The 15,684-nt window shown below is 34.2% G+C and overlaps 1 protein-coding gene across 14 annotated transcripts in view; it reads left to right on the plus strand.

Moving 5' to 3' along the window:
- Positions 1-14,997, plus strand: part of BRD9 (bromodomain containing 9) — a 47,485-nt gene extending 32,488 nt beyond the window's left edge. For 6 of the 14 annotated variants that reach the window (XM_074279181.1, XM_074279188.1, XM_074279179.1 and 3 more), the window contains 5 exons: positions 1,624-1,662; positions 2,025-2,093; positions 7,158-7,263; positions 12,572-12,739; positions 14,054-14,997. In XM_074279181.1, the coding sequence (XP_074135282.1) occupies positions 1,624-1,662; positions 2,025-2,093; positions 7,158-7,263; positions 12,572-12,739; positions 14,054-14,154 (483 nt within the window). In that variant the 3' untranslated portion in view covers positions 14,155-14,997. The remainder of the gene's footprint in view (positions 1-1,623; positions 1,663-2,024; positions 2,094-7,157; positions 7,264-12,571; positions 12,740-14,053) is intronic. The other 8 variants (XM_074279182.1, XM_074279184.1, XM_074279175.1 and 5 more) reach the window with 2 other exon arrangements.
- Positions 14,998-15,684: the final 687 nt, after the last annotated feature.

Consider the following 15,684-nt stretch of genomic DNA (forward strand, 5'->3'; position numbering starts at 1 on the left):
GAGGGTAGAGGAAAGAAAGTAAGTGTGCCTATTGTAGATGGCTTATCTGTGCGTTTCTGAATTGTTCAAGAAATTTTAGGCCCCTTTTGGTTTCTTATTTGTTGATCCTAAATTGTGCTTTCCAGTAGTTTTCATCATATTTTCCTATTTTCATTAAGATACAGAATAAATTAATTTTAATGATCTTGTCATATTCTCATACAATTTCTCTTCATCTCTTCTATAGCAGATGTTAATTCATAAGTTGCAGTTATCTTTGTAGTAGTCAGGCAATTCTCATAATCACTGCAATTGCCTTTTGGCATTGAATGATCTTTTAATTGCTGTTTAAATGGGACTTGTAAGCCATATTTTCTGATTCATTTATAACCTCTCTCCCCAGTGACAGTGTATTGTAGGTCAGTTTCTCCATCATTATGTCGTTTAGTCACTGGACAGAGATCATATGTTGATTAATTTATTAATTTTGTAAAAGGTCTTGGAATTAAGGAGATATAAAAGTCTGGAATCTGTCTTGTATTTCTGTTTCAGGGATAATAATGGTCAAAAAAATCAGAATCTATGAAAGAATCTTTTCTGTATGTTAGGCTAATTCTCAAATAGAAAACAGTGTCTCGTGCATTTTGATTAAAAAAAAATTAGAAAAGATGCATTCCTTCAGTAGACAGGTTTTAAATCATGTGCATCAGTGTTATCAAAGAAATATCATTAATTTATAATACATTTTAAAGTAAATGAGGGCTAAAATGTGTTTCTAAGAGGATGTAAGCATATTGCTGACAATATTGGATAACCTCTTATGTACCTAATTCTTTCATATTAGTAGTGCTAAAATTTTTATGGTCTTCATAAATACTTAATTGTTAATAATAACAAAATGATGGAAGCTTTTTCTAAAACTGTAATCTCTAAGAATCTTTCAGCTATTTCAGACCTTCTAGTGGTTGCAGATTCTTTTGGATTTCTAATCTGCCCTAAGAAACTTGGCCAGAAAGCCATAGTTTCAGGTCCATAACCCAATGAATTTTGACCACTTCAAGTTACAAAAATAACATTAGATATTCCCCTTCCATTTTCTTGTAAATGTATCCATCTTCACTTTTGTAAATGGAATTTACATGATCATGGCCTGAAATATTTAGGGATTTTCTAATGCATAATGACTTAAGGACAGGGGACATAATTATTGTATGAGTTTTTCTCTACTTTGACCTTTGTGTAATTATAAGTAGATAATTACATATATATATAGTGTATTTCTACTATATCTGTAGAAATAATAGAAGATCATTTTAAGAACTAATATAGTGGTTTTGCAGCATGGTAGAAAGAGCATTATATTTGGAGTCAACACAGCTCTGACATTAATTGTATGAGCATGGTCAATTACTTAACCTCTTAGTCTCCATTTCTGCAACTATAAAATGTGAATGATACTCTAGTCCTGATTGTGGATCAAGTAAGCTAATATATGCAAGAACTTTATAAGAGTTAAAGTTTTATAATAGATGTTTTTTGGATAGCTCTAATAAAGAGTAGTAAACTTTGTATCATCAAGAAAATGTTCAGTCATTTTCATGGAATATCTGTATTACTAAGTTTCTCATCATTTTTGTCTTCCAGAGGAGGAATATTCCAATGAAGCCACCAGATGAAATTAAGGTATGATATAATGAAGCAAGTGAATGACTCTTCCATCAAGTTTTAGTTGGAAGAGCTAACATCAACTTGAGGATCAGATTTATTTTTAAATGTGCTAATATATATATATTATTTTGCCTAGAAATGAATTAAAATTTTGACAGGTCAAATTGGATGATGCTCCATCTGCCAAAAGATTGTTTTGCCCTTTGCCCTTCAGTGTAAGAGCATGTAAAAATCTTTGAGTTACTATAGCAGAGGCTAAATATTTACCAACATGTTTAGAGAAGAGTAAAATAAGGAGACTCCAACAGTAGGCATAAGATGGAGAAAAAGGACTTGGTATAGAATGCTAACAGCTAGTATCGGCTTTGATGCTATAGGTCCTACCCGTTATAAAGGAAGAACACAAATTGCGCCCTACCTGTCCAGATTCCTCCAAACAAATGATGGTAAGAACACATGTGTCCTATGGTTCTTGTGGGTTTTTGTTTTTTTTAAGCCAGCAAGAGAATGCATCAGATGATTGTAGTATTCCATCTACTACAGATAGTCTCATGACCATCTTCATTCCCTAATGCCATTTAGTCACAATAGCTTTTAAACCACTTTGTCTGTCATGCATGTATCATACAGTGCTTTTAGTATTCATTTCCCCAGTGTTGATGTATCTGCTGCTTTGTCTCTGTCTCTTTTTTCCCTTCTTGTCTCCACCTACACACACACATATTTCATATATATATAAACACATTTTTTTTTTTTAATTTTTGAGTGAAGTTATGATTCTTTTCAAGTTATACTAGAGTTTGAATTTTTTAAATTTCCACTTTGGTCTTTAAGTGTAGTTAAGGCCTCTCCAAACCCAGTTTTATTGCATTTCTTCCATTGAAATCCATCGTTTTATTCCTCCTTCTGCTGTGTTAAAATGAAGTTACATTTATTCAGAATGCTTGAGGAATGGTGTATTATGGTTTAATTGGATATTATGGTTTACTGAAGATTGACCATATTTACTAGATATTAGTGTCCTATCCTTTTGACTGTAAATGTGTTTTCTTTTGCTTTTTATAGTTACTTGGAATCTTCATAAACAGTTTAATCAGAAATCTGTGATTGGGTATTGGAGTATTCTATTGATTATAACAGATACTCCCATTAGATTGCTGTATTTATAGACTATACATATATAAATTTGAGCCTCATAACAAGTACAATCCTAATAGTCTTTATTTGCTTTATACACAATTATTCTGAGTAACATTCAGTTTTTCAGAAGGTACTGAGGAACACTAATTTCTGAAGCTCATCATTATACATACATAACAACAGTTATTATGTACAATTATATACGTACAAATTTGGCTGAATATTTATTGGCTTGTACATACTCTATTGTATATAAGTCCTGATAACAGTCTTGTTTATTTATCATTTGTCCCCTTTTTGTAAAAGTGTGGCTTCAGTCTTATATAATATAGCTTATATAATATATAATATAATAAACTTAAATTTATGCATCAGAAACTTAGCCATTTTTTAGATCATTAAGTCCATTTCACTGAAATTGCTTGATCTTTACTCATATCCTGTGTGCTCTTTGACTTTTCAATATTCAAAATATTTACTAATTATTTCTGTACTGTAACATGCCATTAACTCCTCCTTGTTTCACACTTATTTTGACTAAGTGGGTGTGAAGGAGCATTTATATTGTTGTGCATTATAGAGCAATCTCTATGTTGTCTTTGTGGTTTTCTTTAAATTTGTCTAGCAATAGGATTGCTTTTTCTATCTTCAAGTAAGCCTATTTTTCTAAAATCTTAAGATCAGTGAAAATTAGGAAAATTATGAAACCAAATTCCCCAGTATCTTTACCTATCCACAAATTGCCTTATCTTTTTTTGTAAGTTCATTTTAGACAATATTTTTGAAAGCTTTAAGATGTGTATATTTATATATAGTGCATTCACCAATAAGCTTCATTTTTGTTCATGCCTCTCATTTTACCTCAATTGAGAACCTCATCTCATACAGAGTAATATGATTAGATGATTAGAAAATCATCATTGTTTACTCTGAGCTGCCTTTTCTTCCTTTCTGTATATATCAAAACTCTTAATATTTTAATCTATATTATTTTTTTCTCTTTAGCACCAGTCCCTCATCAATAGTTACCTATTGCAAATTCAAAACTGCCTTTCAAATGCAGCATATCCAAACAATGTACTCTCTTTATCTTCCTAAATTTCTATTTTTATCAAAGGTAGCTATCATCCTTTCAGTCACTCATGCTTGATACTCATAGTATCACTCAGATACTCGTAGTATCATTCTTAACTTCTTATTCTGACTAATCTTTGTCTCTAGTGAGTTGCCAAATCTGGTTGTTTCTGCCTCCACGGTATTTCTTCAACCATTTCCTTCTCTCTATTCACATGGTCACTATCGTGGTTCAGGTCTTTGTTATCTCTTGACTGGACCATTGCAGTGTCCTCATTATTCTGTCTACTTCTAATCCCAACCATCTTACACAATAGTGTAATAGTGTACACTGATTTTCCTAAAACATATCTAACTGTATTATTCAGTAAATTCCCCTGGCAACCTGTTATCCTTAGGGTCAAAGATAAGTTTTGCTTATAAAACCTCCACAGTCTTCCTCCATCTGACTTTTCCAGTCTTATTGCATATAGCTATCCTTCCTGTAATCTTTGGAGCAGCTGTTCTGGCTTTCTTGTTTTTCTTTACAGAGGACACACCATCTCCCATCTCCTACTTTTACACTGTCCCTCATGTATAAAATGTACTCCTTTTTTCATCACTGCCTCAGAGAATCCCTAATTTCCTTCAAGACTAAGCTCAAATGCCTCCTCTTTTGTGAATTTCTTAATTCTCTAGTTAGTATTTTCTCTGTGATGATACAAACAAGCACTGCTTATGAATCTCTGTGGCTGGACTAGAGTATGGCAGGAATGAATGGAAAGTGAGCTAAAAGAGTAGGTTAAAGTGAAGCTATAAAGACTTTTGAGTACCAAAGGGCACAGTTTTTAGTTGATCTTAGAGATAACAGGATCCTAGAGGTTATTGCTAGAGTATATTAAGCAGGCAATTTATGTCATATCTGTGGCTTAGAAATATCATTTTGGTGGCTAGGTATAGGATCTATTGGAATGGGGAGAAACGGGAGATAAGAACAATTAGGAATTCATTACAACAACCAAGTCCAGAAGTCTTGAGGATCTAAATTAGAATTTGAGACTATTTCAGTGAAGAGAAGGGGAAGGATTAAACATCTTGTGGAGCTATAGTTGGGTTAGCCAGCAACTAAGGAAGGAAATATAAGGAATCAAGGATGAATCCAAGATTGTAAACCTGAATGATAAAAAGTACAATGGTGCCCTCCACAAAAAGAGAAATTAAGATGGAAGGTGGATTTGGGGCAAAAAAGAAAAGAATTCTGTGACCTGTAAGTTTATGATACCTGTGGAGCATCTAATTTGAAATGTCTAATATGATAATGCCCTTCTAAAATCAAATTGCATATTTAAGTTCCATGGAGTCCCTTCTACAATCAGTTCAATTCCACAGACATTTATTAAGGACCTACTTTGTGCAAGGCACAGTTTTAGGTACTAGGGATCTAATATTTTATTTTCAATAAGAAAATGGCCCTAGGAAGCTTACATTCTATAACCTATCTACAGGTAAGTAAAAAATATAAGATCATTTTATGAAGAAGCACTAACAGAATTAAGGAAGACTTTACAGAAGAGTGGGCTCCTAAGTTATCAAACTGTTCATACCCTTTGATCCAGCAGTGCTGTTATTGGGCTTATATCCCAAAGAAATACTAAAGAGGGGAAAGGGACCTGTATGTGCCAAAATGTTTGTGGCAGCCCTTTTTGTAGTGGCTAGAAACTTGAAAATGAATGGATGTCCATCAATTGGAGAATGGTTGGGTAAATTATGGTATATGAAGGTTATGGAATATTATTGCGCTGTAAGAAATGACCAGCAGGATGAATTCAGAAAGATTTGGAAAGACTTATATGAACTGATGCTGAGTGAAATGAACAGAACCAGAAGATCACTGTACATACACTTCAGCAACAATGCTGTATGAAGATGTATTCTGATGGAAGTGGATATCTTCAACATAAAGAAGATCCAACTCACTTCCAGTTGATCAATGATAGACAGAAACAACTACACCCAGAGAAAGAACACTGGGAAGTGAATGTAAATTGTCAGCACTACTGTCAATCTACCCAGGTTACTTATATCTTTGGAATCTAATACTTAACGTGCAACAAGAAAATGGTATTTACACACATATATTGTATCTAGGTTATACTGTAACAAATGTAAAATGTATGGGATTGCCTGTCATCTAGAGGAGGGAGTAGAAGGAGGGAGGGGAAAATTTGGAAAAATGAATACAAGGGATAATGTTATAAAAAAAAAAAATTACTCATGGGGCAGCTAGGTGGTGCAGTGGATAGAGCACCAGCCTTGAATTCAGGAAGACCCGAGTTCAAATTTGATTTCAGACACTTAACATTTCCTAGCTGTGTGACCCTGGGTAAGTCGCTTAACCCCATCCTCAAGGGGGTTGGGGGGGAGAAAAAATTACTCATGCATATATACTGTCAAAAAAAATTTTATAATTTAAAAAAAAAAAAGAAGAGTGGGCTCCTGAGCTGATCCTTTAAAGAGATCCATCTTTTAGAAACCTAGATGAAGATAGAGTGCATTCCATTCATGAGTAGGGTAGCATGTGTAAAAGTGTAGATGTTGGAGTTGGCATGTTGAATTTGGGATTTAGTTGATTAGAACATAATATACAGGAGTTATTTGAAATAAATCTGGAAGGATAAGTTGAGTCAAGTTTGTGGAAGGTTTGAGTTCCAGAAGAAAGAGTTTGTATTTATCCTGTAGGTAGCTATTATAGGTATTTTGAATAGCAATCAGGTTTGTTCCTTAAGAAGATTATTTTGGCAACTTTGTGAAGGAGGAATTGAGAGAGAATGGAAGCAGGAAAACCAATTCTATAGGTTCCCCCAAATTTCCATAACTTCCTCCATATTGATGTTCAATCTTGGGGTAAGAGAAGAATAAGAAAATCAATCTACACAGATTTAACTTATTAGCTTGGGCATACTAGAACTTGGAATAAATATAAAGTAACATCGTGGGTTATTTATTAGCCTTTGAAAAATCCTTAGATAATGAAAACTTGGAACATTAATAAGGAAATTCTAAATTTTGGTTGCTGCTTTCGAATGAAGTGTGATAAAAATAACAGATAAAAGTTTGCACTAAGAAAGCTTCTGAAAGCATTCTAAGACATCCCCTCTAAGAACATGCATTTGAATGTCAGGAGTCATTTATCAAGTTAAAGTTCATTGGAGCTGCATCTATATCATCATATTTTCTTCCATTACTGTGCATTTTTTTGGCCTTATGTTTGTGTCTTATGCTTCTTCATAATTTTTGCTTCTTATTGTGTTTTCAAGCAGATTGGTGATTCAGTTGGAGAAAATAACAGCTCTGTTTTGGACTTTATGTCAATGAAGTCATATTCTGATGTCTCGCTTGATATTTCCATGCTCAGTTCATTGGGTAAGTTTTAAATAGCTAAGCTCTTTAAAATTTTCTGTATTGCTTCTCTTAAAAGAGTTTCTCCAGGAGCTAGTTTCTTAAACTCCTGTGTACAATTAAAAAAATTAGGAAGCAAAGTCATCAACATTGGCAGTTTGGGGACTATTTTTAGTAGCATGAGGATTTGCTGCTGCCCCATACTCCAATCCATGAACCCCCAAATCCATTTCTCCCTACTGCAAGTAGTAATTAGTTGTCATAGCAATATAACTCACTGTCTTAACTCCACCTGGGTTGCAAGTCTGGGTGGTTGAGAGAATTGTGGCATTGTGAGTAGTAATAGGAGTTAAGAAGAGGGAGAGCTTGTGGGAGAAGATAATGAGTTGTTTGCAAAGTGTTGAGTTTACAATGTCTATGGAATATTCAGTTTGAGATATTTAATTGGCAATGGAGTGGACTTTATGGGGCTAGATAAGTAGATTAAAAGATCAACATAGAAATGATCATTGAATTCATGAATTGGAAAAATAACAAAATCTATAAGGATATGAAAGAACTATCACATTTCTTTAAAGATTTGTAGTAAAATGTTGTTTGTCTTTCATTTTTTGAAGAAGACTGAATTCATAGAGGTGATGCCATGCCATGCAAGTTAATTAGATTTAAGTGAGGGAGGGCTTTGCAAGGTCACCTGCCTCCCTTTTTCCTCCAGAGCCATCTGGGTCCAGTGGTAAGATACAGATCAAAATATCTATCTCTAGCTGAAATGGGAGACTATGGCCTTTTTAAGCTAAGGTTTTATGGAGGCCCCACCCATTCAGTGATTAAGGCTGGGTAGCAGATGAGGCTGAGAATCTCATCTTTCAGATCTAGATAAATAAATTAATGAATCTGGGAGAGGAAGATTGTCTGGCTTTCTGACCAAAGCAGAAATGACTGCTATTTACATTCAATCTGAGTTAATCAGGACCCAAATGATGATCTAATGGGAGTTGGCCTAGGACCTATTTCTTTTGTGGGTATACTAATGTGTTGAACAAGCTACTTTAATTTCCTGGGCCTCAGCTTCAGCATCTGTAAAGTGAGAGTGTAAACTTAGTTTGAATATCTGGGTTTGAAATGTTCAGTAGGCAATTGGTACTGCAAGACCATATTTCAGGGAAAACCCTGAAGATAGGCATTTAGATTTATGTGTCTTCTCTCTAAAGGTGATAATTAAATCCATGGAAATTGATTAGAGAGATGGCGGGCCTAAGACAGAATCTAGGGAGAGAATACCTATAATTGTAGGCAGGATATAAATGGGGAACCAGCAAAAGAGATTAAGAAGGAATAGTCATAGAAACAGGAGGAAAAACTTTAAAGAGAATTTTTTTAGAACCAGGAAATATCCAAGGATTTACATTTACCCCCTGGGTAGGTGAAGAGAGTTCAAAAGATGAAGATTGAGAAAATATCAGCAGTTATAGCAGTTAAAAGATTATTAATTACTTTGGAGAAAGGAGAGTCTCTCTTACTCTAATTCAATTAAATTCAACAAATTTTAGGGCTTATATAGAGTGTCAGGGTTACCAGACAAAAAACTAAAACCTTTTTAGGGAACTTCTATTCTGCTGAATTAATTTACCATGATAGAGATAAGTAAATATGAAATAAAGTATTTTCAAAAATAACCTGAGGTGATCAAAAAAAGACCTTTATAGAAATAAAAATCAACTGTGCTTTGAAAAAAAATAGGGTAAGAAACAGACAAAAGGCATTCCAGATAGAGTGACCCAGCATAGGCAAAGTCATGGAGATAGGAAATGAACTGTCATTTTGAAGAAAACAATTTTATTAGAATGGAAAGAGCACAACAGTGAATGTATGAAATAAGGGAGAAAAGGTGGATGAGAACTGGGTTGTGAAGGCTCTTAAATGCCAAAAGAAAAATTTTGAATTTTATCCCAGAGACAATAAGAAATCATTACAGATCTTTGAGTATGGAAGTGATTGTAGTCATATCTATGTTAGTAATAGAAACTTGTCACCATACTAAGTACTGAGTATATGCTTAACTATAAGTACCTTGCTGACCTAGATTCAAGTACACTTTTTCAGAGTTCCTGCTCTCTACAATTTATCCTTCTGGGCTTTACTCAGACTGGTAGGTGAGATCTGATATAGGATGACATGAGGCAGTGAATTACTCTGTAATCAAGAGGAAGATTTCTGAACCAAAAGCATAGAAAGGTTACTCAGTAAGCATGTAGCACTTAACTTATCTGAATTCAGAAACTATTCTGCTCAGCAGGAAAAGGGTGTACTATAACTTACTGACTCTTAAATTTCTTAAGTCTAAAGAGTAAGATCCCATATAATCAGGCCTTTAAGCAAGTAGGAAAATATTTAACCTGGAACTACCAGAAAGCCACCAATAAAGTCTTGGTGATAATTCCCATTCAGTCTATTAGAGGGGGAAATGAGTGAGATATGTAGTAGGAAGATATTGATCCTATCACATTAGGTGACAAAAGATTTGGGAAAAAATATGAATGTTGGCTTGGTCATGTTGAATTTGGGCTACTTATATACACCGAAGTAATGTTGTTTAATAGTTGGTGTTTATTTATGAGAAACTAGAATTCAAGAGAGAAATTAGTGCTGCAATTGATAAGATCACATAGCATAAAGAGAAGAGATTTTTGGGAAATGCCTATAACCAATGGGTAGGAAGAGAGTGACCAAGAATAGGAAAATGCCCTGCAGGAAGAAAGAGAAAAGTTTGTCAAAAGCTCCAGAAGGTTAGAGAGTATGCACTCTGAGAAAAGACTCTTAGATTTTGGAGATTTTCGTAATGTTGGTAACAGTAATAGTAGCTTGCATCTACAAGTACTTCATATACATATCTCTTTTTGAGCCTCACAACAATCCTGTGCATGGTATTATTATTCCCATTTTAAAGACGGAGATAAGCTAAGTGTCAAAAGTAGATTCCAAATCCATATCTTCCTGAACTTAACCTCTAGTGTTTTACCCACTACACCTTACTGCCCAGTAAGTGGTAAGAGCAAATAGACTAGACTGCAATTGGAGTATTAGATTTAGTTCTGGGTATATTCAGAACAGACTGACCAGGGGTGTAAAAGGCCTTGAGATTATGCCATAGTGAAGAAACTAAAGATACTTAGCCTAGAGAAAAGGAGACAAGGTATATCTTCAAGTATTTGAAGGATTATCATGTGAAAGAAAAATCTGGTTCATTGCTCTGCTTGAACCTGAAGAATTTAAGAACCAGAAAAAAATTAGTAGAAGTCATGAAGTAGCAAGCAAATTTAAGCTTATTGCAAGACAAAAACTTTCCTAACAATTAGAATTAACTAAAAGTAGTAGACTGAAGAAAAAAGGCATCAGACTTAGTCAGCTTCTTAATATGGGGAAAGGTAAAGTATAGAGAAGATGGTGCTAATTATAAAAACAACACAAATGTCTAACTTTAAAAAAGAACAAGAATCTAGTCTAATTGGAAAGAAATATATTTTTAAATAATTATTCCCAATTACATGTAAAAACAATTTTTAACATTCCTTTTTTTTTTTTTAAGTTCCAAATTTTCTCCTTTTTTCTTCATTTAGAAAGCAAACCATTTGATATATTTCAGAAATGAGGCCTTTATCAGAGACACTAGCTGTAAAATGTTTCCCCAGTTTCCTGCTTCCCTTCTAATCTTGACTGCATTGGTGGTGTTTGTGGAAAACTTTTTAATTTATTATAATCAAAATCACCCATTTTATATATCTCAAAATCCTCTCTGTCTCTTGTTTGGTCATACATTATTTCCTTATCCAAAGCTATGACAGTTTAATTATTTCATGTGCCCCCAATTTGATAATGGTATCACCCTTTATGGCTAAAGCATGTGTCCATTTTGACTTTTCTTGATATAAAATGTGAAATCTTGGTCTATATCTAGTTTTCCCTGCAGTTTTTGCCAGATAGCAAGTTGTCCCAAAAGCCGCAGTCTTTGGATTTATCAAGTGCTATTTCATATGGTCATTTAGCACTGTGAATTGTGAATTTAATGTGTGATACTCTTCACTACTCTTCTTAGCCAGTACTAGATTGTTCAAAGCCATCTTCCTTTGCATTTCTTTTTCATTGATTCTTATGGTATTCTTTACCTTTTATTCTTCTGGATGAAATTTGTTATTTTTTCTAGCTCTACAAAATGATTCTTTGGAATTTTGATATGGTATTTATAAGTAAATTAGTTTGAGTAGAATTGTTATTTTTATTACATTGTCCACTCCTGAACAATTTATGTTTTTCCATTCATTTAGATCTGACTTTATTTGTGTGAAAAATGTTTTGTAATAATGTGCATATAGTTCCTGGATTTGTCTTGGCAAGTCCACTCCCAAATATTTTTTATTCTCTATATGTATTTTAAACTCTTCTACATTTTTGTACCTATTTTACCAAGCAGTTTACTATTTTTTCCATGATTTTCTTGCATCATTTCTTCTTTCTTTTCTCAATTTTTCCTCCAGTTCTCTTATTTGATTAAAGTTCTTTTTGAACTCTTCTAGGAATTTTTGGGAAGCCTTCTAATAGAATTTTCTTGGCCTTAAAATTTTTTTTTCCACATCCTTTTGTTGTTTTTGTTGTATTAATGTCATTTGGAAGAGAATTTAGGCAAAACCTCCCTGCCTTTCCATTGCTATCCTGGCAATCTTCTATCTTTAGAAGTTTTGGAGATCCATATCTTCTTTTATTGAGACCCACTCCCTGTAGTTCTTAATAAAATAGATTAGGAAGACGTAATTTGTTTTTTAATGCCTTTTGAGTAAGGGGGATATACTGAGTATTGGCAGAGTTGAGTGTGGCTCATTATTGAGGTAAAATGTAATGTGCAATGCCTAAAGGACATGAACTTTAAGGAAGTAACTGATTTTTCTCTTCCTTTTGAATGAGAATATTAATGCTTAGTAATTATCATGATACATAAAACAGGACAGTTTGCAGCATTATTCTTTTGCTTCCAAGACTATGGACTATGTTTTCAGTAAATGATTATAAATTCTGTTCTCGGGTATTTTGCTTGACTTGAAACATGTTTATAACTAAAATGCCTCTTACTCCTTGCTTCCCCTCTGCCTCCAACACACTTCTGACAACTTGCAATTTTTCCTTCTTGTTATATTTTTAATTCAGTGCCCACTTTCATTCTACCATTATTGTTACTTGGTTCTGCATCATGATGCCATTTGAACTGAATAAGTAGAAGTACAAAAAACCTCATAGGGTTATAATCCATCAGAACTGTAACAATGTGGTGTTTGGTTTTCAGGGAAAGTGAAGAAGGAGCTTGACCATGATGATAACCACTTAAACTTAGATGAAACAACTAAGCTCTTGCAAGATCTTCATGAAGCCCAGACAGATCGAGTAGGCTCCAGGCCATCTTCCAATCTCAGTTCTCTTTCTAACACTTCAGAAAGAGATCAGCATCATCTGGGTAAGTTGGTCTAAGAGAGGTTTTGTTCCATCTTTTGATCAGCTGAAGCTTTCACTATCAGGGACCTGGAATCCTTCTTTTGTTTGAGTAGTCATGCTGCTGGAACAGAAATAAGATACCCTTATTAATAGTGCCATTTAATTAGAGTCAAAGATTTTCACTTGATCAAACTAACAGTCAATGCTAATGCTATTTATAACAATAGAAAATTTAAATAGGACACTGTAGAGTCCACTAGGTAAGTGCCCACAAACAACTTAGCTAGCTTCTCCAAAATGTGAACTACTCTTTTGTATAATGAGTAATAACATTTTTAATAAATTCCTCACAAAGTTCTTGTGAGAATCAAGTAAGATATGTGCATAAATGACTATAAGCATTAGTACTTGCTGTTGTTTTGTTTTCATCTAATGGCCAGAGAAAAACCATATGAGGTTAATGATCAACTTTTTTTTTTTTTTTTTTACCTGCTACATTGTTTTTTGCTATTTCCCTAAGTGCCTAGTGTAGTGCATTGTGTTGTTGTATCATCTGATAAACATGTTTATTTTGTGAATGAAGCAATAATGTCACTCTAAATGATTCTGATATATAAACATTACTTTTCTTGTTGCCTAGCTGGAGAAAGACTTCCCCTTAATTTTATCTATGGCTAGGATCTACAATAAGAAGGAACCTTTAAAAAACTTAAGTCCTCTCCATTCACAGCTTCAGATTTTTGTTTTCCATCCTGTGAGGCATGTAGTGGCATTCCATGCACAGTGGTGGCATTAGTCACTACACTTTTGTCCTTCATTCAGTATTACAGATACAAATGTCTTTTGAGTCTCTTATCAAAATGTAGCAACACCTACTTCCAGAGGGTAGGGATAAAATAGGTGTGGGCAAGAGAGAAAAGGAAGGCACATAGCAAGACCTGAGTCTTTTGCCCTTTCTGGGCATGGCCTACAAGCTTCAAATCTCCTTCACTATCTGTATCTTCTCCCTTGAATTTTTTAAGGCTTTGTTCTACTTGAGGTCCATCACTTTCCTTCCACCTGGTTCCTCATGTACTTTCAGGGTGCTGTACCACCACTAGAAAAGAGTGCCTTATGTTATATCTGTAATCTAAAAGCTGGGAATGATGACTTTTGCAAACTGAAAAATGACAGTTTTCTCAAATTAATTTCCAGTGCATTTTTGCAGCCATTAATTTAGAGTAGTAAAATGATTTTATGTCGCATTCTGTGTCTACTACATATCCCCCAGAATTTTGATGACAAACCTTGAAAATGTGTGATCTTTTCACTGGTATTTTTTTCCCCATGTTTACAGGAAGCCCTTCTCATCTTAGTGTTGGAGAACAGCAAGACATGGTTCACGACCCTTATGAATTCCTTCAGTCTCCAGAACCCGCAACCTCTACTAATAATTAATCTGATGGATATGGATTTTTGAGGGGTGTGTGTTTTGCTTTTTTAAATAATTGCATGTACTGCTTTTATAAAGTTTTTGTCAAGGGACAAAGACTTCCACTTTATCCTCTTTGGAATGAGGAAAGCAGCTGTATTATACTGCCACGGGGGATGGGGAAATTGTCTCCATGATATCATGTCAACACACCACATACAGCAGTTTTTGTATATAGTGTAATAGATGAATCTTGGATAGTGAAGATATTAATGGTGTGTTCTACAGCCAGGTTTATAAAGGTATGTTTGATCAGTTTCTGAGCATCATGATTTCTGTCCTAAAAGCTGTCTCTAGTCAGTAGTGTTGTACCGTTCTGTTCCTTTCCTCAAGAGAAGCAAAGGTCTTCAAGAAGTGGTACGTACGACACAATTTCAGAATTTTTATTCCCACGTTCTCTATTTCAAACCATCCCGTGTTATTCTGAATCTGAAAAATGAAGTTTCTAAGCCTTCTATGCACGCCTTCCCCTGTCCTCACAAGGCATTTGATTTGGAAACCTAAAGGGAATAACTTGAAACCTGTTTTGTGGGTGGGTGGCATTGTCGCTTCCCCTCTGCTAATAAATGCTGATATACTTGAAGTTAAGGGAACTCACATCCTATTGTCTTATTAACCTGTATGCATAGGAAAGGAGTGACAGACACTATGCTGGAAGAGCGTACATTTTCCTGCATTTTTTAATGAAGTGTTAAGTTTCAGCATTTATGTGACAAGACTTTTTTATTCTTGATATGTTTACTGGATGACTGTTAATATTTACAGAATATTGTAAATACAGCAATTAATAAAAGATATGCCAAAAATTACACATGGAGTTTGGAAAAAAGTGTTTTGTCCTAGGAATACTGAGCATTTTCAACGGTTATTTTTTTTGTTATTGACATCTTTGTCCTAAAAATGTGAGAATTTCTAAGCAAAAAATCGTAAAATTTTCCAAGTGGAAAAGGCCTTAGAAATCATTTGGTTCAATTCCCAATTTCAGATAACTTGGTTCTGCTTAATTCAATGAGTATTCAATAAGTGTACTTGTGCTAATCATTACAATATATAAAGATTACATAGTTGTCTCTTGTCTCAGGGAGCTTACATTCTGCTGAAGCGAGACAACTCATACACAAAGGACTGAATAAATAATAAGTGATTTCAATGGGAAAAGTGATCCAGATCCTCAGTAAACATCTCAGTGGCACTGGATCAGATTCTTAATTAGGAACCTGTCATGCTGATGTTGAGGAGGATGAAGAGAGCAGCTTTTTTTTTTTGTCCCTTTGATACTTTCCCTGAATTTTGAAAAAAAAAATTTTTTGGTCAAAAAAGACCTTTTTTAAAAATAGTTGGACAAGAGGAGGGAACTTTCTTTTCCCTAGAATGAAAGATGGACTTGAGGGAAAGAATAGTAATGTCAAATCCTCCTCCTCTGCATACGTTCTATTTTTTCTGCTCTTTCCTTCAACAATAATATTGGGCTAGGAACAAAAGCAGGTAGTGAAGAC

The sequence above is a fragment of the Sminthopsis crassicaudata genome, chromosome 1, assembly GCF_048593235.1.
Source record: "Sminthopsis crassicaudata isolate SCR6 chromosome 1, ASM4859323v1, whole genome shotgun sequence".
NCBI classification, from domain to species: Eukaryota; Metazoa; Chordata; class Mammalia; order Dasyuromorphia; family Dasyuridae; genus Sminthopsis; species Sminthopsis crassicaudata.